The sequence below is a fragment of the Asterias amurensis genome, chromosome 19, assembly GCF_032118995.1.
Source record: "Asterias amurensis chromosome 19, ASM3211899v1".
Lineage (NCBI taxonomy): Eukaryota > Metazoa > Echinodermata > Asteroidea > Forcipulatida > Asteriidae > Asterias > Asterias amurensis.
Window position 1 is genome coordinate 810,034 of NC_092666.1, and position 21,676 is coordinate 831,709.

At 37.2% G+C, this 21,676-nt stretch overlaps 1 protein-coding gene and 1 long non-coding RNA gene across 2 annotated transcripts in view; one reads left to right on the forward strand and one right to left on the reverse strand.

Moving 5' to 3' along the window:
• Nucleotides 1–21,676, reverse strand: part of LOC139951474 (dynein axonemal heavy chain 8-like) — a 112,739-nt gene that overhangs the window by 61,724 nt on the left and 29,339 nt on the right. Inside the window, exons 20-32 of the mRNA XM_071950386.1 lie at nucleotides 10,432–10,591; nucleotides 9,784–9,988; nucleotides 8,939–9,041; nucleotides 8,314–8,503; nucleotides 7,912–8,108; nucleotides 7,254–7,380; nucleotides 6,494–6,729; nucleotides 6,169–6,273; nucleotides 5,420–5,533; nucleotides 4,459–4,521; nucleotides 3,642–3,880; nucleotides 2,217–2,457; nucleotides 915–1,114 (exon numbers count right to left, since the gene is read on the reverse strand). Of these exons, the coding sequence (XP_071806487.1) occupies nucleotides 915–1,114; nucleotides 2,217–2,457; nucleotides 3,642–3,880; nucleotides 4,459–4,521; nucleotides 5,420–5,533; nucleotides 6,169–6,273; nucleotides 6,494–6,729; nucleotides 7,254–7,380; nucleotides 7,912–8,108; nucleotides 8,314–8,503; nucleotides 8,939–9,041; nucleotides 9,784–9,988; nucleotides 10,432–10,591 (2,180 nt within the window). The remainder of the gene's footprint in view (nucleotides 1–914; nucleotides 1,115–2,216; nucleotides 2,458–3,641; nucleotides 3,881–4,458; nucleotides 4,522–5,419; nucleotides 5,534–6,168; nucleotides 6,274–6,493; nucleotides 6,730–7,253; nucleotides 7,381–7,911; nucleotides 8,109–8,313; nucleotides 8,504–8,938; nucleotides 9,042–9,783; nucleotides 9,989–10,431; nucleotides 10,592–21,676) is intronic.
• LOC139951476 (uncharacterized) lies at nucleotides 17,193–20,008 on the forward strand. The gene is made up of 3 exons (XR_011787779.1): nucleotides 17,193–17,287; nucleotides 18,044–18,129; nucleotides 18,494–20,008. It is a non-coding gene; the product is annotated as an uncharacterized lncRNA (long non-coding RNA).

Here is a 21,676-nt window from a genome sequence, read left to right on the forward strand (position 1 = left end):
CCAACGAGCGTGCGTGTGATAACGTATTTATCTTCAAGCAAACTTGGAGCGTGACCATAGAACACACAAGACACAGGTAGTGATATAAGCCGTGCAATTTTATAAGTTATCACACAAGCGCGAGTGGAATACAGAAAAATATAGCGCTTCTGCGTCCCATATCGGATATGGGACGCAGACGCGCTTTATTTTCCGTATTTCCACGAGCGCGCGTGTGATAACGTATTTATGTTCAAGCAAACTTGGCGCGAGACATAGAACACACGATACGCATGGTAGTGATATTAGCCGTGCAATATAGGTTTTTATCACCACTCCATTCTGCCAATCTGATTGGAGGATTAGCGCGTACTTGAGGATAAAGGTTTTTATCACCACTCCATTCTGCGAGTCTGAATCTTGACGATAATAAGCCATAACCATTCCAAGTTTTTATATTGCACTCTGCGTATTGTGTCGATGCTTAATGCTGCATCCGGTCAGTGCAGAAATTACATTCTAAACTTTGCGTGTGCATGCTGTTCGTCGTGAAATAGCGGTGATGTTGACTTAATGAGGCTGGAAGATAAATTTGTTATCACTCGCGCACTCATGGAATACGGAAAAATATAGCGTGTCTGTGTGCCATATCCAACTCGACCTTCGGCTGCAATAGATATTGGACGCAGAAGCGCTTTATTTTTCTGTATTCCACTTGCGCTTGTGTGATTGCACCTGTAAGTATTTATAAAGTCCTGCAGACAGAACAAGTATGGTTACTAATGTCACCAAACCCGTTTTGCATAAATGCAAAATGGGTTTGGTAAATGCAAAATGGGTTTGGTGACAATTCGTAACCATTTATGTTCACTGTTATGATTCAGTATAATTTAATATGAACCCAGTTCCTGTAGTAGGTTCCAAACTGAACATACCTGTTACTGAGTAGAGATCCAAGCACCATAAGACTGTCCTCCATTAGGGCAACTGTTTCCATTGTCTCAGCACCTTTTAGTAAGAGTTCTCCTCGAGTCTTGAAGTTAACAAAGAATAGCTGCTGAGAGTTCCATTCAATCACAACCTGAGCCAGCTTAGCCTCAATGTCCTTCTCTTTCACAGCAGAGATACAGATGTCCTACGCAAGTTATACAAATTAAAATGTTTTTAAAAAAGCTCTTCAAATTTAAATTGAACTTATTAAATAGTTGTTGGCTGGCTTCACACTTTAGGGCAAGTCCTGTAGGATTTGTACAAAGCTGCTAAGCATATACAACAACAGCGCAGAATTCAGCGATAAGCAGAGCCATAAAATTTTGCCCTGATATGGTATTCATAGTTTTATAAGGACTCTTTATTTTGTAAAGTCAGCAGTTTTAACGATTAAGAGAGTTATGCTTGCACAGTGATTGCTTACCTCTATGTCTTCTTTATGTGGTAGTAGAGGAGCCTCCATGATATTACGTAAACTGAATGTATCTGATTCAATATCAAACTCATGACCAGTTACTGATTGCTTACCTCTATGTCTTCTTTATGTGGTAGTAGAGGAGCCTCCATGATATTACGTAAGCTGAATGTATCTTATACAAATATTGACTGCTTCGAGTGCTATGGTTAAAACTATGACTCCCGAGGTGATCCCCGGAGCGTTCTATTTTCCCCGAGGCGAAGCCGAGGGAAAATAGAACGCTACGGGGATCACCGAGGGAGTCATAGTTTTTAACCATTGCACGAGTAAAAGCAGTCAATATTTGTTTTATTACACCCCAAACATTTCTAAATACTGTACTGTTATTATTAAGTTACAGACCTGAATGCTACAATCCACGGACGACGCGAATACAGATTGCATACACTTTTACTTACTGTGTTGCATGTAGTGTCGTGCAATTCGCAGTGGTTACAGACTATTAATTTATAATCCTCGTACACGCACAGGACGTCTGGGTATTGCACGCCATGTGCTAGTCTTCGGACTAGCGCATGGCAAACCGGCGCTCTATCACACGGCCGTCGTCTGGCAAAACTAAGACATGTCATGTGACGCCCTCTAAACCAATGAGCAGGCAGAATACTTGCAAGGGGTGTTATAAGATTCAATATCAAACTCATGACCAGTTGCTGATTGCTTACCTCTATGTCTTCTTTATGCGGTAGTAGAGGAGCCTCCATGATATTACGTAGGCTGAACGTATCTGATTCAATATCAAACTCATGACCAGTTACTGATTGCTTACCTCTATGTCTTCTTTATGCGGTAGTAGAGGAGCCTCCATGATATTACGCAGGCTGAACGTATCTGATTCAATATCAAACTCATGACCAGTTACAGTAGCTATTCGTTCCCAATGCCGCTCTTTCATAGCTTTATTAGCCATGAGTTCTAGAAGAGGACAAGTCTCATTGAAGTCATCAATCTTCTGCTTTAGATCAAGGAAGGCTGGCCATTCCTTTAACCCTTTTGGCAATTTACGACATCTGCATTAAACAAAGTCAAATACAACTTACTGCAATTCAGTTTATGTTCCTACCCACTTAAATACATTTCATTTCATCAGAAAAAAGTTTAAATCAATTAATTCATAAATACCCCAGACAGTTTCTCTACTCCTATTGGTGGAGAGTGCGTCACGTGAGTGTGCATAAACCTTTTGTTAATGACCGGTAAAAAGTGTTAATTCATGAGTGTGACAGGCGACCTTGCACCTGTTCTTATAAGACAGTTTCTTCATTCCTATTGGTCGAAACAGTTGTGCCACATCACGCGATATGCGCGACGCCCACAGCATTCTCTTATAAGGAGTTGTTTACGCGAGGGCAGCGGAGGGCTCTACCATTTCATAGCTAGAGTGGTGTTGTGTTTAAAGAAATCATTTAACAATTATAATTTTTGCATTTATTTTACTTTTTGACCAAGAAGTGATGATATTTTTGACCGAAAAGGTATTTATGAATGCGAATCAAAGTGTGTTGAATCGGTTTTCAACTAGTGGTTTAAACCCGCCGAGGCCTGGTTCTTGATAATTTACCTGATTTGTACACCTACATCCTCTTAAATTGTTGCTACATATTCAATTAAAATCAAAATTCACATTAGCTTAGTAAAGAACAATCGATTGTTAAGTTTTTGTCAGGTCAATGAAAATTTCATTGAACTGTGTTGATCTACTTATGTGAGCTATTGTTATAATTTTAATTACACTTAACTCAACTTTAATGATGAGTGTAATTTGACAAAAGCTGCTCTGCAACATACACCCTAATATCTCAGCTTCAATAACAAAAGCCACATCAAGTACTTCACAATGATCAAACTAACAACTAATAATAACAAGGCCAATATTAAGGTAGAACAATTCACCCCAGAATATGCTAATTATGAGTACACACTCATTGAATCCAAAACACAGTCATAAAAGAAATTAATACTATGATCAGTTTGATAATAATCAGGGGATAAATTAAAATAGATTTACACTACAGCAACCTAAAGGAAGTTAAACGCACCTCACAATAATGTTTGAATGTTTGAAATGGAAATAAGTGATAACACATCATTTTCACTAAAAAATCCCAGAACAAAAGTTTGTTTTTCCATTAAAGGCGACTACTTTTGAAACTTTACTATTGTTAAATATTCTAATTAGCAAATTTGCAGCTACCTGTTTTGGAAGTCCAGAAGTTCATTGTTGATCTTCTCAATATCCACATCAGTCCATAGGATATCATAGTAACCATTGACTCCATCAATGACCGAGTTATACAGGCCATACAGCTTCTGTAGTAAATTCAGTTCCTTCTTGGTCTTTGCTAGAGTTGGATAGTCTGTTACAGACAACCCAAATAGCTGCTCTCCAGCTGAGTAAGTAGTGTACTTACGCCATAACTCATCAAACCGAGTCTGTGGAACAAACATATATCTTACTGTCATGGCGTTTCTTCAGCAGGGAAAATAAGCTCTGCCCCATTGCGTATATTGACCAATCACAACCCATTGCGCCACAAAAAGTCTGACAAAATAAAGTCAGACATGCGTGCGCGTATGCTTGGCGCGAGCGGCAGAGTTGTGCAGAATGGCATTGGAGAGGCTCACGTGTTCGCCGGAGCCTAATGGATTGGTCTATTGAAATTACTTCAATACAAAAAACAAACAAAAAACCATAAACAGTGAATTAAAGTAACATTTAGTAGATATGTGTGTCCATTTCTAAAGACACCAATGAACCAACTTCTGCAAGCTCTGTATGCAACAACACCTCCAATAAAACTTCAGAACATCTGTTGACTGATTTGTTTAAAGTCCATTTAAACACTGCTTCTCTGCAACAATACATCATTTTAAAAATAAGTCAAGTTATATTGTTCATGACAGCATTCATTTTTACACAAGAACATTTATATATGTATGACGAACCCCAGGCTTTCAAAAGGACTTGTTGCATATTACTATTAAAGTTATTGTAAAATGTTGATAAATACCTGGTAAACTTGGAGTCTATCACTTGCTTCTTGTGGTGAGATTCCATCAACCATTGGTCCACCCTAATATAATAAAATACATCAAGTCATCATCAAGTAACTGCAATACATGCATTTATAATTCTTTTTATTTTTATCAGTTATTCAGGGGAATAGAAGTCTCCAAATAATACACTATGAGGATCCTGCAATAAAACTCTATAGCATTGACATGATCGCAAAGTCAATCTGATTATCCGAAAGATCTACTGATTGTGGTAAACATGACAGACTGTTTAAAATGTTGTTTAAATAGGTTTCCGGGGGAAAAAATGAAGTTTTGGTCGCAAACCTGGATTTATTCAAAACAAAATTTAGTAACTTATTATTGCAATATCTGTTGGCTCCCTGCAGAACCAACGTTACTCAAAACATAATATCTCTGAAACCATCGTAACTCACAAACTTCAAGTACACCATAAGGAGTTTCAATCCTACTGAAAAGTGTCTTGCTCTGGAAGCCAAGCAAGAATATGTACTGTAGTTCTGTACAATACTGTTATTCAAGGTGTATTATAAGGCAGGGTTTAAAGGGAAGGTGCACGTTTGGTAATTACTCAAAACAAATACTAACTTAAATACTGACTAGGTAAACAAGCATTGAAGAGCTGTTGATAGTATATCAAAGAGGGAATTTCTCACTAAAATAATAAAAGACTTCTAGCTAGAAGTCTTTTATTCCTGTTTGAAAGCACACCAATTTGTCCAACAAGAGTGTTTTTTTCTTTCATCATTTTCTCGCAACTTCGATGATCGATTGAGCCCAAATTTTCACAGGCTTGTTATTTTATGCATATGATGGGATACACCAAGTGAGCAGACTGGTCTTTGACAATTACCAAAGGTGTACCTTCCCTTTAACAATGAAGTTTGCTAGCTTCCTAATCTAAACTTTTCATATTTTCATACTGAGAGTACATACTGTATCATAGTCATCAAAGTAGGCTTGTGAAGTATGAGCAAAGACTTCCACAGACTCCAACAGGTCCGCTTTGAACTTGGGTTGAATCTTCACCAAAGTGGTCTGAGTCTTGTCCTGTCATTATACAAACAATGCAATCATATATTAAAATGATCATAGAATGGAATCAAGACGTGATATCTGCTCTGAGATGAAAGATCTTTGGTTTGAATCCTTGATACTGAGTTATCATACAAATCATTGTTCTTTATCCTTGATGAAATAATTCAAAGAGTTAAAGAGCTTTTTATGTTAATGCTTCCTGTGTAATGTCAGTAGTTTGAATACAGATCTTCAGATACAGATCTTGACAAGATAAAACGAAAGTGGGCAAGGATGAACAAAAAACATAGGCTGGGTGTTTTGTAGGATTTGAGGCATTGCATGGTGAGGTATCAATGTATATTTGGTTTGCGGTAATACCATGTGTGTATCTACTTGCCAGGTAGAGTTTGTCTTGCTTTATTCTACTACCACGGAGTAGATTGTTCGGGGGTCGGGAGACTTCTCAGTTCTGAAAAGAACTGTCCTGCTTATCTATTACCTAGGCGGATGGTATAGAAATAGGCTGGGACTACTACTTTAGCTTATAGGATCATAATTAACTGTACTACTGCTGGGTGCTTTGATTCTTGATTTTGTAATACAGTAGAGTAATGAATACTTTGGCCTTGCTTGGCATACTGTCAATGTAACTGAAACAGACTTACAGCTTGACGAGTGAGTTTCTGGTAGGAATATCGTAGTGTGTCTACTCTATCTGCTTCTTCTTTGGCAACATTCACTTGGAACTTCTGTAGCATGTTGTATGCTTCCTAATATATTAAACCATACCAAATAAACAAGGTTAAACTACCTCTGTAAGTATGAGCAAATACACACATCGGTGTATATGGGTAAAAACCAAAATGCATTATTACAAAAAAGTGATCATTAAATCAAGTTCCAATACCTTCACTAACTTTGTAGATGTCAAAAAGACATTAATTTTTAGTTCTTCTTTGAATAGTTGAACAATCTATTGAGTAATCTTACCTCTATTGGACCAAGTATCATATCAATACGTATCTCATTTTGCCTGAGGTCTTCTAAAGCACCCATTGCATTCCTGACATCATCAAGGTCTTTGATTGGTCGAGCTAAGCGTTTGGTATACTCAGCTACAAAGTCTGACACACCATCCATCTTCTTGCGATATTCTTGGTTAAGACTCTTACCAAGTAGCATCTTCCAAGCCTGGGCCTCAATTGTCAAGGCCAACTTAATTGGATCTAAAAAAAAAATAGTGATACATAAATCGTGAACAACACTTCAGATGTGTCTAGCCTAGTCCGTTGGAAATTAATTCAATTAACAAACCCAACATTACATGAAAAAGAAAACACTATAAACATTTTCCAATAAGAGTATCACTGAGGCTTCAATTTATAAATAAGAAAACGCCAAGAGAAAAAAATAACAGAGTCATCTTTGAAATAATTCCAACATTAATTTTGTTTTAACTATTTCTGTGACGTCACTCTATTGTTGAAAGTGTAGATAATTTTAACCAATCTACACTTAACTGTAGATTCTTAACTTAAGTGTAGATTCATAACCGAATCTACAGTTGAGTGTAGATTCAGTACAAACTAAAGTAAATAGTTCAACACTGTCTTTCCAAACTGAAAGATAGCATGAAGCACAAAAGTACGCTTTCTCGTTCATTCTCCTTAACTAAATTGATGTAGTCAAATTCCTCACACATTGTTTGTGCTATTTCTTCGATTTTAAGAGTGATTGAAAGTTCACTCACCAGTGAAGAGTTGAATGGCATCAACCTGTAGGGATGGCTCTAACTCTTCAATCTGTCTCTCTAGACTCTGATAACGAAGGATTTCTGCCTTCCATTCGGACAGAATGGGATGTGTCTCAATAAATGCCTGCAATTACATATCAAGAATCTTACCACTCAATCCAAGCAATCATAAAATAGTTTATGGTAAATAGTATACATCACCAGTTACTTATAATACCACAATTTAACTAAGGCACCCAGGGACTAACCAGCAATGGTTTGATACTTAGAAAAACACTCTTGTTGTACAAAAATAGTGTGCTTTCAGATAGTGAAAAAGGGCTTTTGACCAGAAGTCTTTTATTATTTTACCTCTTTCTAAAAAACTACGTTACTTCAGAGGGAGTCGTTTCTCGCAATGTTTTAGACTATCAATAGCTCTCCGCTGCTCGTTACCAAGTAAGGTTTTGTAACAAGCAACGGAGAAATGTTGATAGTATAAAACATTGTGAAAAACGACTCCTCTGATGTAACGTAGTTTTTGAGTTAAGTAATAACCAAACGTGTACTGTGCCTTTAAGCCATTATCAAACTTAAGACGGGAATAGTGAATAGTATCATTATAATGATTGTTGCCTTCACACAATAAACATTGAGTTTGGGTCTAAGAGTTCACCTTGACAACTTCACTTCTGTCTTCCTCCCACAGATACTGGAAATGCGAAAACATCTTAAGTGCCTCATGAATCTTTGGCCTGGTGTGGCTGATGGCATTGCTTAACATCATTTGTAGTTTCAGAATGTCCTTGTGTTCAGCAATACTTTTGAAGTAATTCTTAAGTTGTTGTGGCGGTACTTGCTCTATCTTAACCACTGTTACAACAAGAAAAAAAGAAAAGAAAAGAAAGAAAAAACAGAAACATTAGAATCTCAAGACCTTTATTCTTTCTCTATTGCAACCCAAGGTGTCCAAGAGGCAAAAAACAAACAAACTGCTGTGGTTTACAAATACGCCTTATTATAAGAACTTTTATCAGTGAAACTGTTTTAAGAGAGGTCTCAGCTAACTGTTTATTACCTGAACCAGCATATTTTCCTTTGCATACATCAATATGTGATGGTTGGAAATGATCATGACCTCCTTGACTAGACTCTACAACCTGGAAACGCTTCTGTCCCCATTGGGCTACACCACGACTCACTTCTAAAACACATCCAGTAGCTTTATTCAATGCTTGTTGTATGTCATCTAAACTAGGCTTGATTACCTACAAGATACAAAGGCAAACAAAAACACTTTTTGTATATGTAAGATAAACAACAATATGAAATAATATGATATACCTAAAAACACAGACACTGACAAACACGCAGTTCAATTTGCATTATTTTGCTTGATAAAAAGTTGCAACATTAGAACTGGGTAACACTTTTTCTATATTATGAACAGTAAACATGGTAAATGAATACACAAAGTTGCACTGAATCAACAGTTTTAATCTCTTTTAAATGTGTTAAATATTTTACATAGATTGTGCTATGTAGCAATAACAAATCTCCATTAAGTGCACGGTGGAAGTGCATACACAATGCGTAGTGTTGCAGACAGAAAACATAACATAGATACAATTGAACTTCATGCCTGAAAACCAATAGAATTGTTAATATCAATGTTCCTTGCAAGTTTTTTTTACTATACATACCACATTAGGAATTTCAAGAGCAACATCGACTTGAAAGAATGGTGGTCTTTTTCCTGCACGATTGGAGCCACTTCCATAACTGAGTCGACCTCCACCAATGGGACTAAAAGTAAATATAAGTCAGATTACTCTTTTCAATCTAGATACTTGTTCAATAAATCCCAAACATAATAAGATAAACATTTTTAGACTAAAACAGTTTACTAGATTTAATGAAGTTGCAAGTACCTAATTGCGTGTGCAAAAAAAAAAAAAAATGCCCTCAGTAAGTGTACACTTAACAGTTACATGTGAAAACCTAACATTACAACCCAATTCATTTATTATTTTCAGACTTGAAAAATGACTGCTGCTAACTGCAGCTGTTCACGTGACATTATCTCCCATTATGTATCTTAGCTTCCCATTCTATGTAATTCAACCACATCCATCTCTTCAATACTCGTCTTTTTATTTTCAGCTTAAACTGTTCTGCCATCTTGTCGCTTTTATTACAAACTCATTGTGTCATGTATTATGTTTATCTGTCCTTTCCTTGTCTGTCTGTCTGTCTGTTTTTTACAAGCTCTTGCTTACCAAAACGGCCCCGTACTCTATTTATTTATGTTTACTGTTACTTAATGATTTGCTTTGCTTTACTCCGTAAAACATGTAACTGTCGTTATTCTTTTATGAGAGTATGAAAATAAATGGTTTATTGAGTTGAAAAAACTGTTCGTACACTAAGGCCGTTCATGTCAATTTTATGTCATTATGATTCTATTGACAGAGTAAACAGCTGAGAAAGGTAAAGGAGGAAAATAAGAAGAGAAATAGATGTTTTGAATGAATTGTAGGAGACTTACGTAGAGAAGAACACTCTGCGCTTGATGTTATCCAGAGATTGTCTGGTAGCTTTGAGTAATGATTCCAGTAAGCGTTGACTGAAATGCATGATAAGTTCATGACATTCTTCTTGTAGTTGAACTTCTTCCTCTAGGCTCTCAGTACTAGCTAGACTGAACTTAGACTCTTTGTGTTCATCATCGTTCTCCTTCTGCTGCTCATACTCTATGGTGTGCACAGTAACATATACAGAAATGCAAAAAACAAGTGCAGATCAAGCAAAGCAAAACGAGGCAGTGTAAAGTGACCATGAGTTATGATCATGATTCATTTGATTTGTTATTGATACTTTGTAAGCCCTAAAGCTAAGTTCAGTATAAATAAACAAACAATAATATACATTTATAAAACGCCTTTTCCAAAGGATGCAAAGCACTCAGAGACCCCAAAAACAGGCTTTCTATGCTAAATTATCCTACAGCTGATCATATCCTAACATGCAATTTGCTTCAAAAAAATGGCAGACATGGTAGACAATAGTTGGTTGCGACTTCAGTACAGGGTTTCAAAAGGCCATGGCATCCCATCACCAACTTAGAGGAAAAACAACAGGCTATGACCGCATAGGATACAGCATAGACCTATGAGCAAACTGATTTGAATCTCACCTTCTGAGTCTGGCCGACGCTGTGTGCCGCCCTCTCCAGGTCGTTGGTATCCAGTCACTTTATGAGCTTTCTCAACAAACAGATTAACCAGGTCAAGGACTGCATCCTCAATCTTACTGCTCCACTTATCTAGAACCTTTGTCTCATCTTCACATTGTTTCTACAATTAAGAAAAAGAAACTGCAGTTAGTATTGTGCATTATGATATTATTATGATGATATTATTATTAATATTATTAGTAGTAATGGTTTATTTATTGAATCAATATTGATTACAAGACACTAGCAGTAAAAATACTGAATTGTGGTCTCTAATTGTGGCACAATTTAGTTGTTATCACAATAAAAAGGTAGTTAAAACAATAAAAAGCTGAAAATATTAAAATACACAAACGACACAAGACCCCAAAAAATGAAAGGGCAAAAGACCCAGAATTGCACCCCAAAATAAAATTATCACAGTAGTCCCTAACCAGATCAGGAAAGCATTGCACAACGAAAAACAGAAACAATTGGACAGCACATAAACAAGCTATTGATTGTTGAAAAGATTAACCAGGGATGGAATAGGGCTGGTTTTGTAGCGGTTTGTTACATATGGACAAGTTTGCACTTGATTGGACGTGTATGTAGCTACAAGGGAAACAAATAAAACCACATAAAACTGAAGCAAATCATTACCAAAAAGCTTGTCATTATAAACACTCATAACATTACAAAAATATGGAAATAGGCGGTTATAAAGCCTATGGGTAATATTGTGAACGAATATTGTGAACTTCTCATCAAACCTGAGAGACCATCAGCATGAACTAATTGAAATTTGTGAACTCTGATTTGTTTTATTTGAGTGTAAAGTTAAGGCAGCCTCTTTGGCAAAACTCTACTTTACTGCACTGTTGTTTACTAATAAGAAACCTTAACAAGTAGGAACTAGTTTCAGTCAATGTTAATGGTTTGATTGAAATGTAAAGCACATTGAGACAGTTATTGTGAAATGCGCTATATAAAAACTTGATATTATTATTATACTGCTTCCTTTCAATGGTTCATATCTTTTGGACAAGGTAATTGATCTCCTTTTTAATCAACAAACAAGTGTTACAATTATTCATAATTCATACACCCAGTTTCGCTATTCCTTTTGGTGGAGAGCGCATCACATGGGGGCAGGGGAGTGTATAATAGGGTTTAATGCGTAACGCAGTAAACCGATTTAACACCAGGAAATATGCATAATTATAGTCAGGTTGCACAGTCGGGGCTATAAGCGATTGGGATTGTCAGGGCGCATTCAGACGTGGTTCCATTGTTCTTTTCAACCAACCAAAGCAATGCATTTGGGGAAAGGGTGCTTGTCTTTCTGGGAACCGTCATTAAATAATCTGCCACCGAGGAGTTAAGATAGATTGTATAGTTTCGCAAAATTTGGTACCTTCTTGGCAACTCGCTGGAAGTGGGAACCGCATTGAAGAAATCCAAGTGATATCTGATGAGGAGGGCGAAGATGGGCGGCTACAGAGAGTGGTGAAGCCGATGGCTTACTAGCCGGGCCAATCGGGTGAGTCGCTACATTTTCAGACCTAATGCTGGGGCAAGTACAGCCCCAACAGTAACGCTAGTAGGTAACACGAGTACCGTGAATACGGAAAGGTTTCAAACATCTAGTATGTATAAAGGGCCAATAATTGCGAACATCCCACAGATTAATAGTCAGGATATTTCACGGCCTTTACACGTAACTTGGGGGATAACGGGCCAACATTCTCAAAGCATGAGTACAGGTACACAAGGACAAGAAAGGGCGGACAATCATAATTTTTCTGGCAGCTTGCCGTTTAATATGAAAGTTAGTCAGAGCTTGTGTCAGTCAGGCCAATCAGGAATAAGTAAGCCTAGTAGTTTAGTGTACAACTTGGCAAATTCTAGTCAATATTCAGGGTATTCCATACATAACAGGGATGGGGCATGTAGTAGGTTAGGAGGGACATCATCTTCAATAGAACTGGGTGGTGCCCAACTTTCAAATGCAGGGTGCAAAATAAGTACAGTAGGGAGCAGTAGCATGTTGGGGTCAATTGATTGCACAGCGGGCTCTTGAAGCATACCGATGGCGAATAACATGCAGCATATGAATTAACCATCAACTCCCTTTAATCCATTTATATCGGTTTGTAGCGAATTGGGCGAGGGCCTACCGCTAACCTTAAAATTTTAAGATTATTCATAGCGAGTTTGTGGATTTCGCTGTGATCTTATAAAGAAGAGTGACCCTACAGTAGTACAAATAGCCTACCGCTAACCTTAAAATTTTTAAGATTATCCATAGCGAGTTTGTGGATTTCGCTGTGATCTTATAAAGCAGAGTGACCCTATATTAGTACAAATAGCGGTCATGACACAATAATTCTTGCTGGCTGTAAACGAGGGGGGTTTTATAATATGGAAAGATAATAAACACAGGCGTCCAATTACTTCTATACATACATGGACCTCTGCATTTTTTGACTTATGTAGCAGTGTATTTGCGTGCTCATCTCCATAGAACACATAGAATTATTGAAATATTGTCAGATCGTACGCACAGAGAGCAGCAGCTCGTCCAATAAAGGGGGATGGCGCACTTTTAGAATGAGGCAGCAATTAACACCAGTTAGATCATGGGCATAATTGACGATGAATTATGGGCATTGCACGTCACAGCACCATGTGTTAATCAAGCTCTAGAACAAAGTGTACATAAAGAATAGAAGGGCAATACCAAGTTTCATTATGACCTTTCGGAATGATTGATCATTATTAGGCACTAAATGGCCAGCTTCCATAAATCAAGGGGTAGCCTATTGCATAATATTAAAATTAAAGACCTTTGCATCTTCTTCCATTTGTACATACGTATCTGGTATTTCATATGTTTAATGAATAGGATATAGATGGCCTTAGCTTTCGATCCAAACCGGACTTAGTTCAGAGGCATAAAACAAGTACAAACAAATACATATCCATTCATAGAAAAACAGAGGGGAAATGGATTAAATGAAGAAAGAAGCGGGAAAATAACAGCCAATCAAAGTTTCTATTTCAGAAACAATTGGTGGCTATGAACCAATACGAGTAAAGTGGAGAGGACAAAGAAGGTTTCATATGAAAGGATGGATTACTGGACCATAAAAGTGGTAAATGCACTGTTCGTTAACAATGCAGGGAAACATGAAAGGGTAGAATTAGAGAACAAGTTGCATCATGATGCAATTAACAATGGTCAATTAATAGAGAAAAGCAAGATCAAAGGTACGATGGTATTAAAAATAGGTATGAGGGACCTGTGGAAAAAAGAAGGGGGGTTACTTACATGAGATAGTTATAGTAACAAATATATAGGACAACTTTAAAAAATTAATTTATACTTGAGTTACATCAGAATATAAACAACATTATAGTTCTCACGCAGAAGTGAAGTGGGGGTAACGGGAAGTTATTTAACACCAGTGTTTATGTTTAGTCCAAAAGGTTTGACTGTCTTGAGTTGGTGAATCCAGTGTGATTCTCTATGCTTGCAGTTATATTTCATATGTTCATAAATTGCACAATTGGGAGGATCCCACGGGTAGTTTCCTTGTTTCTAAGATGAAAGAGGATTGTAGACGCTTGGACCCTCGGCAAGATTCAAGATGTTCCATTACATTTCCAGTGCTGATTAGTCTGGTTAGTATTTTACCGCCAGTCTGCAAAATATTGAAATATTTGGTTGGGTCCTGGGGCGAATTAGAATAAATCTGCTTTATACTTGTTATGTATAAAGAGTTACACAGTTCAATGGTTTGGCGGGGACATTGAATAGGACTGGGTGCGGTACCCAGGGTAAGGCTTATCTGGCTATGCTATCAATATACACGTTAAAGCTTTGTTAATTTAGTCTTTTCTTAGTCGTTATATAGTTTAAGTATCATCGGTAACAGTAGCAGCTACCATAGCTTAGCAGGGAGGTCAGTACTAGCTTGAACCTGAAAGCGTTGATTTGCATAGATCAGGTGTACGTTTCCAATATCGGTTGGTTTTTCGTATCTGGCGGTCAACACAGCACTGATGTTCCATGGCAATGACACGTTGTGTCGTAAAAATGTCGGTACAAAATGTAACGAACATTGGAGGCGGGCTAAACGTAAAGCTTACGTATATGAAAAACAGAGGCGCATGATTAAAAATTATCAGTTGATCCGGTTATTCAAGTTACAGGTTGTAATTATTGTCAGTGAAGACGATAATTCGGTCGTTACAAAAAGTAACAAACATTATAAGGTGGGACTAAACGTACAGAGTATGTACATGAGATGAGAAGACGCATGATTAAAAATGATCGAGTGATCCGGTTATTCAAGTTACAGGGTGTAATTATTGGCAGTGAAGACAACAATTCGTAAAGAAGAGAAGATGAATGATTAAAAAGGAATCAGTTGCTCCGGTTGCAGCATAGCTTGCAGACATCTTCATCCGGTTGCAGCATAGCTTGCAGACATACCATATTTGACTTATATGACCTTTATTAAAGTAGCATAGTTAATGTTTAAAGTATAATCAGCATATGAAGCTCTGCTGTTAAAAGCAGCATTCTTGGTTGCCCTTTTCGGTTATTCTGAGGGTGAGTGAGTTTACAACTCACGATGGCAAATTCCCGGGCGTTGCGTATTGGTGATATTTCCTTTAATCAGGAAGGGAATTTGCAAGTAGTTCTAAGATATTCAAAAACGGATCAAGTGGGTAAAGTTCAATCATTTCTATTGACAGGAATGCAAATACTTCACTGTTTGTACATTAAGGGGGGGGGGACCCTATGTCAGCCAGACAAGTTAATCACATCTTAAAGCAGGGATTAAGGCCATCAGGTAAACCCCACACCCTTTTCAGTTCATAGTTGCAGGATATGTTTGGGGTTCGGGAGGAACAAATCAAAAGTATGGGGAGATGGAAGTCTGGAGCACTTGAATCCTACATTAGGCCAGACTTAATGTTTTCAATTGTCTAAAAGGGGGTAGCTTGTAGCAAGGTCATAAATAAGCAGTGTAGACAACCGCTTCTTTAATTAGCATATTGCTGTTAAAGATAAATAATCATTTACAAGATTGGTGAATGTTGAGTTGGTTGTTAACAAATTGTGTACAACATCTTCAACTACATACAAGACTTTGACAAGATAAAATATTGGTCAGAACAGATTACCCAGGCTGTTTTTCTTTGAATTTGTTTTCATACAGATGTTTATCGGGGACAGTATCATTCGCCACAGCAGCGGCACAGTGGTGGTACAGTGACATGGAAAGGCGTGTCTGGGGCACGCCTGGACGGCTGGGACTAGGCTCAGGAGATACGGCAAAAGGCGAGGTCCTGACGACAATAGTGTTACATCTAAGGACCAAAGATATCTTGAAGGAAAATTCGGGACAGATAAGACATAGGGTAAAAGGGAGCCTAAAGATGTTCATCAATCCGATGCAAGAACGTGGGTACCGGGACAGTATCATTCGTCACAGCAGCAGCACGGTGGAGGTACAGTGACATGGAAAGGCGTGTATGGGGCACGCCTGGACGGCTGGGACTAGGCTCAGGAGATTCCTGGCAAAAGGCGAGGTCCCGACGACAATAGTGTTACATATAAGGACCAAAGATATCGTGAAGGAAAATTCGGGACAGATAAGACATAGGGTAACAGGGAGCCTAAAGATGTTCATCAATCCGAAGCAAGAACGTGGGTACCGGGACAGTATCATTCGCCACAGCAGCGGCACAGTGGTGGTACAGTGACATGGAAAGGCGTGTCTGGGGCACGCCTGGACGGCTGGTACTAGGCTCAGGAGATACCTGGCAAAAGGCGAGGTCCCGACGACAATAGTGTTATATCTAGGGACCAACCCAGCAAACACGTAACGTCATCGTAACGTTACTGTGAAGTTGTATTTTGGTAATGTTGCTTCCCAACTAAAACACAACTAACCTACAACGTTGCCAAAAGGTTGCAGTTTGGTCTCGTTACACAATGACATAAATACAACGTTATAAAAACGTTATGTTTTAACATCGTATAAAAACGTCCTGTGAATATTGTTATGCAACGTTGTCAGAAGGTTTTGGTTTAGTCACGTTACTCCACAACTTAGATACAACTTTTGTCTAACGTTTTTTAAACGTCATATACAAACGTTATGTGAATGTTCTGTGCAAAACGTTATCTGAGAGTTGTGGCTTTGTTTTTTCACGACGTCTTAATAAAGTCACTTTAGCTTTGTTTGGCAACGTTGCTTGAATGTTGTACCTCCGTCAGGTTATTTGGCAACGTATGACTAACTTTGCAACGACGTAGTTTTCATCGTCTGATAATGGGACGTTGTGGAAACTTGTTTCAACAAAGTTACCGAACAGTGTTTTGACAGGTTACTGGCATGTGTCGCACGACGTGATCCTCGGGGCACGTGGGCAACGTACAGATATAACGTTGTATCAACGTTGTACCACGAGGCAGATGACCGCGGTCGTGCAGAAATCCTCTACAAAACGTTTTCAATCAGAAATAATGTTTTTTTATTATAATATTATTTTATGGTAATATTTTATAAATAAAAAAAATATAAACACTAATATAAGTGTTAGTAAAGAACAAAAAAATTAATAATAAAAAACTTACTACAATTATTAAAAAAGTAAATTCTCATATAAAGTACGAGGCTACAATCCGCGCGGAGGATTGTGGGGGATTGTTCAAATGTTATACTACACGTCCGCCGTTCAACCGTCGTATTCTTCTCCTAGCTGTTACGCCGACCAAATTTACATCGGTTGTTAAGTTGTCATCTTCTCGACAATGGTAAGTATTCTACATACAAAAACTCACTTTATCTTGTTGTGTTTTCCGTAAAAAAACAAGTATTTTCTTTGGCTGTTCACGATGGTCTATATGTCATCATTCATGTACGTCGTGTGTACATCTCCAGACAACAATACAATGAGACATAGATTTTACACATACAATGGCCGAGGTAGCTAGAATACGGCCAACCAATCTTCGTGTTTAATCTTCCTCCGTGCTCTTTGACACCTGTTTACTGTGTATCCTTTGTTCCAGAGTAGAATAATTGTGAACCACAGATTTTTGAGGAAATTGACTGCTTTTCGACGCCATGGTGTTTAATTTAATATATTATGATGCTTACTTATGTCTGAGCTTGCTGAGGGCACTAATTTGTGTGTGTTACTGTTGTGCTTTCCACAAATCAGCTACGGTAAAAGGAAAGGTATTTCATCAATTTATATATATAATTAATATTGTTGAAGGAGTAATTAAGGGGTAACTGAAAGGAACCACATTTGTATTTTTTTTTCAGAAAGCATATATGGAATAGTGAAGCATGATTGATGCTTTTTTAATGTTGATTGATTTACCTTTTTTTAGTGAAACGGACGCATTTAAAAAAAAAGGTTTGTTGATCAATTACAGTTAATTTTGTTAGCTGAGACAAACAACATGTGGGTAGAAGGAATGGAAATGCTTAGTTTTACCATTTCGAATGACCACCCCAATTACTTTATGTTTTTCTTAAAAATGTTTTTATTTTACTTTTAGGAGCTTGCAGAAAAAGTAAGAGGAGGCCATCTCATCTCTTTGACACTTAAAGTTTTCCCCACAACAAAAGTTGGGCCTAAGTACAGGTGAGTGAATTACATGTGCATGATGTAGCTTGGTATGTGAAATACTCTCAATGGAAATGTTGGCAACGTCTATTATATTGTAAAAAAAAACTAGATAGCTTGAAGACAAAAGGTATTCACTGTCCTATACAAAGATTAATGGAACATGTTTTCAGTCCATAGACATTTTGATAATGTGGAGGTACGTATGGACAGTTATGTTTCACGATGTATACATTAGAAAATTACAATGTCAAACTTGTTCTTGTTGACCCGACATGAATGAACAGATATACATTGATAAAGGAAATAAATGTACACATTTTGTTGGATAGGTCAAAATGACTCAATTTTCTCTTTGTTTCACATTTTCTTTTACATTTAGGAACCTTGTCGAGGAATACCTACCTTTTCGGATGTGGTGATGACCCTTGGTGATTCTGACTAATCCATCGACAATTTTGCCGTCTACCACTTGCTGCCTGCTATCCTTTTTTCCCCAAACCCTTTTTAACATTTTATCTCAAAGCTGAACTTTTGTTACTGATTTAAAAACGTAGATGCACTAAATGAAGAAATTTAAACAAGAACAGTATTTAACATTATTCAATAGGTTCAAAAAAGTTCTAAATTCAACATTCCTCCTCAACAACTTTGCCATTCACACTGGATTTTGCTCCATCCCAATCCCACCAAGGCCAACAGTTATGTGCTTAAATGAACACGTTGCCTTGGATCGGACGAGTTGGTCTATAAAAAGCATTTGTAACCGTTTTTATATAAAATGCATATGGCTGGAAAGATGTTTTAAAAGTAGAATACAATGATCGACACAAGTTAGCCTCGAAATTGCACGGTTTTCCATTTACCTCGTCGACTAACACGGTCGGCCATTTATGGGAGTTAAATGTGACTCCCATAAATGGCTGACCATGTTAGTTCGCAAAGTTAAAGAAAAAACACGCAATTTCGAGGCTAGCTTGCGAGATAGCTATATGTTATAGAGGGGCTCTGATGGCAAATTCAGTTTGTGATCCACGCATTTTTCACTATGGGAATGTAAAAAGAAAAAAAAACAATTTGTGTGGATATTCATTAAAATTGCACTGTATTTTTACTTTTGAAATCTAAAGACAATTGGAACTTTATTTAAAGTTAACTTTAAAAACGTTTGTTTTCAAAGGGTTGGTATACATTTGGCAATAAAATTACCTGGTAAGAAACATTTTGAGAAACAGTTTGAAGTAATGTGGTTTTGGAAAAACATTTTGAAGCTGATGAGTGTTTCTGCCAGAAACGTTTCTCAGATTGGGTATTCAAATTGCAAACTATAAATTCTTCCCACATGAAATTTCACAGGTTATTTTTATGGTACGATGTATCTACAACTAGATTTGAACAAGCAGTGAGTTTCAGTAACAATGGTATGGAACCTACTGTATGTGTATATAATATAATATATACATGTAGATAAATACAATAAAACTAACCCTCTGTGAATATTTCACTTCAAAAGATGTTTGTGTTTTTGAGATTTCACCGGGAAAAAAAACCAGGACGATTATTTCCACACAGGAAGAATATTTCTTAGATCTAAATTTTGGGGAATAAAGAGTGAGCTATTTTTTCTATAACCGGAGAACTTCGAAGTTAAACGTTCCTCAAAATGCATTACACTACCCAAAGCTGCTGAACTTCTGACACTACAGTTGTTTTTTATTGCCTTGAATTTGTAGAGTCATTGCCAAACGTATACAGACCATTTAACTGTAAATCTCCAACTTTGCCATTTTTATTATACCACGCATTTTGAGTTATATATAACCATGCTTTAAAGTTTTGCTGTCTTTTCTATGAAATGATTTGCATTCAATTAAAAATGTTAAGAGAGCCAAAAGCACTTTTGGTATGCATGTGTCTTGATTTTTTGTGATAAATTTACATTTATTTAAAGCATTTAATAACGTTTTTATAACGTTGGGTTTTTCCTGTTGAAGATGTTATATAAATACGTCACAATCACGTTCAGAAATAACTTTATCAAAACGTGAATTTTTAACGTTTTCACAACGTTATTATATTACGTCATGACGCGACGTTATCTAGACGTTGACAAAACTCCACACTTATCCGTCCGTACAACGTTAAATAAAAACGTTCTCCAAACATTCAAATAACGTCGTAGCGACGTTCAGGGCACGTTATTATGTTTGCTGGGAAAGATATCTTGAAGGAAACTTCGGGACAGAGTAGACATAGGGTAAAGAGAGCCTAAAGGTAATTAGGAACATCCTACCCAACACACGGTTAATTTGGTCAGACATTTTGTTAAGGGCGAAGTATCAAGGTAAAGTTAAAGGAGGGCAGACAAACGCTGCACTTGGGATTTAAATATGTATGCAAAGAAGATACTTCGGGAGATGCAAAACGCACATGTTATAAAACACCCCCATCTCATTAACCCTTCCCGGAAGGTGCGTACTGGCAAGACATGATTCATTTGGTTCCATCAAAATTTATCAGACGGGTTGAGGTTCTCCACTTCACACTCGGAGAAAGTTTTGTAACAAAAAAAAAAAAAAAAAAAAAAAAAAAAAAAAAGGGGGGGGGGGTTGTTTGGGCAAATTTTTATATCAAAATTTGCTTTGGCGGTAAGTTTAGGTTGTTCCTATAAACAAGAAGCTAATAGGCATTGTAGCCTGTGAGGAAGTGGTAAATTAATTTATGTGAATTGATATGGATAAATATGGTGGTAATAAAATGATGTGATTGTATATAAAGAAGTAGATTAATTTGGTACCTTCTTGGCAACTTGCTGGAAGTGGGAACCTCATTGACCCGGAGTTTTCTCCAGTCAATGAGTGCATTTATAATTAGAATAATTGTAATTAGTCTGGTACCTTCTTTGGCAAATCGCCGAGAAGTGGGAACCTTTGCGGATTGGAAATTTACCGTTCGCAAAGTGAGGAATTGGGACCCTTTGCGAATTGGTCGCAAAGTGTATTATAATGGGAACTGGTATACTTCTTTATGAGTGGATATCACTGGATGGAATTAAATAAAGGGAAATCCCTTATATTATTATGCATTGGCGTTTTACCACGGAATTCAGAGTACGGAATAAATTAACTCTTGGCAGAGTTCACTACAACAACAAATCCTTGTGTCTGTGTATATTTGTCAGGTGGTAAACGGTTTTATTGGTCGTTAAAGAACTCGTCGCCTACTCTTTTATTCCCTTTATAATGTATAACTCCTAATTGGTTTTCCCAGCAAATGCTCTGTATTTCAAAGTTAGTGCACAAAGATGTAAAAGTAACGGTCTCATTTCAACCATGGCACTTTGGATGTTTTTAAAGGCTAGTATTTTTGATGGTTTAAAAATAAAAGCAATGCTGTTGAAACCCCTCAGCCCCTGTAAATGCTAACACCCAACATTAGACACGATGCATAAGAAAGAAGAAACTTAAGACAGTGATTTGGATATTTTAAACCATGTAACTGTACAACATTAATAGTCCTCTTGAAGCTGGTAAAAAAACTTGCGAAGAAGCTATAACAAGTTATG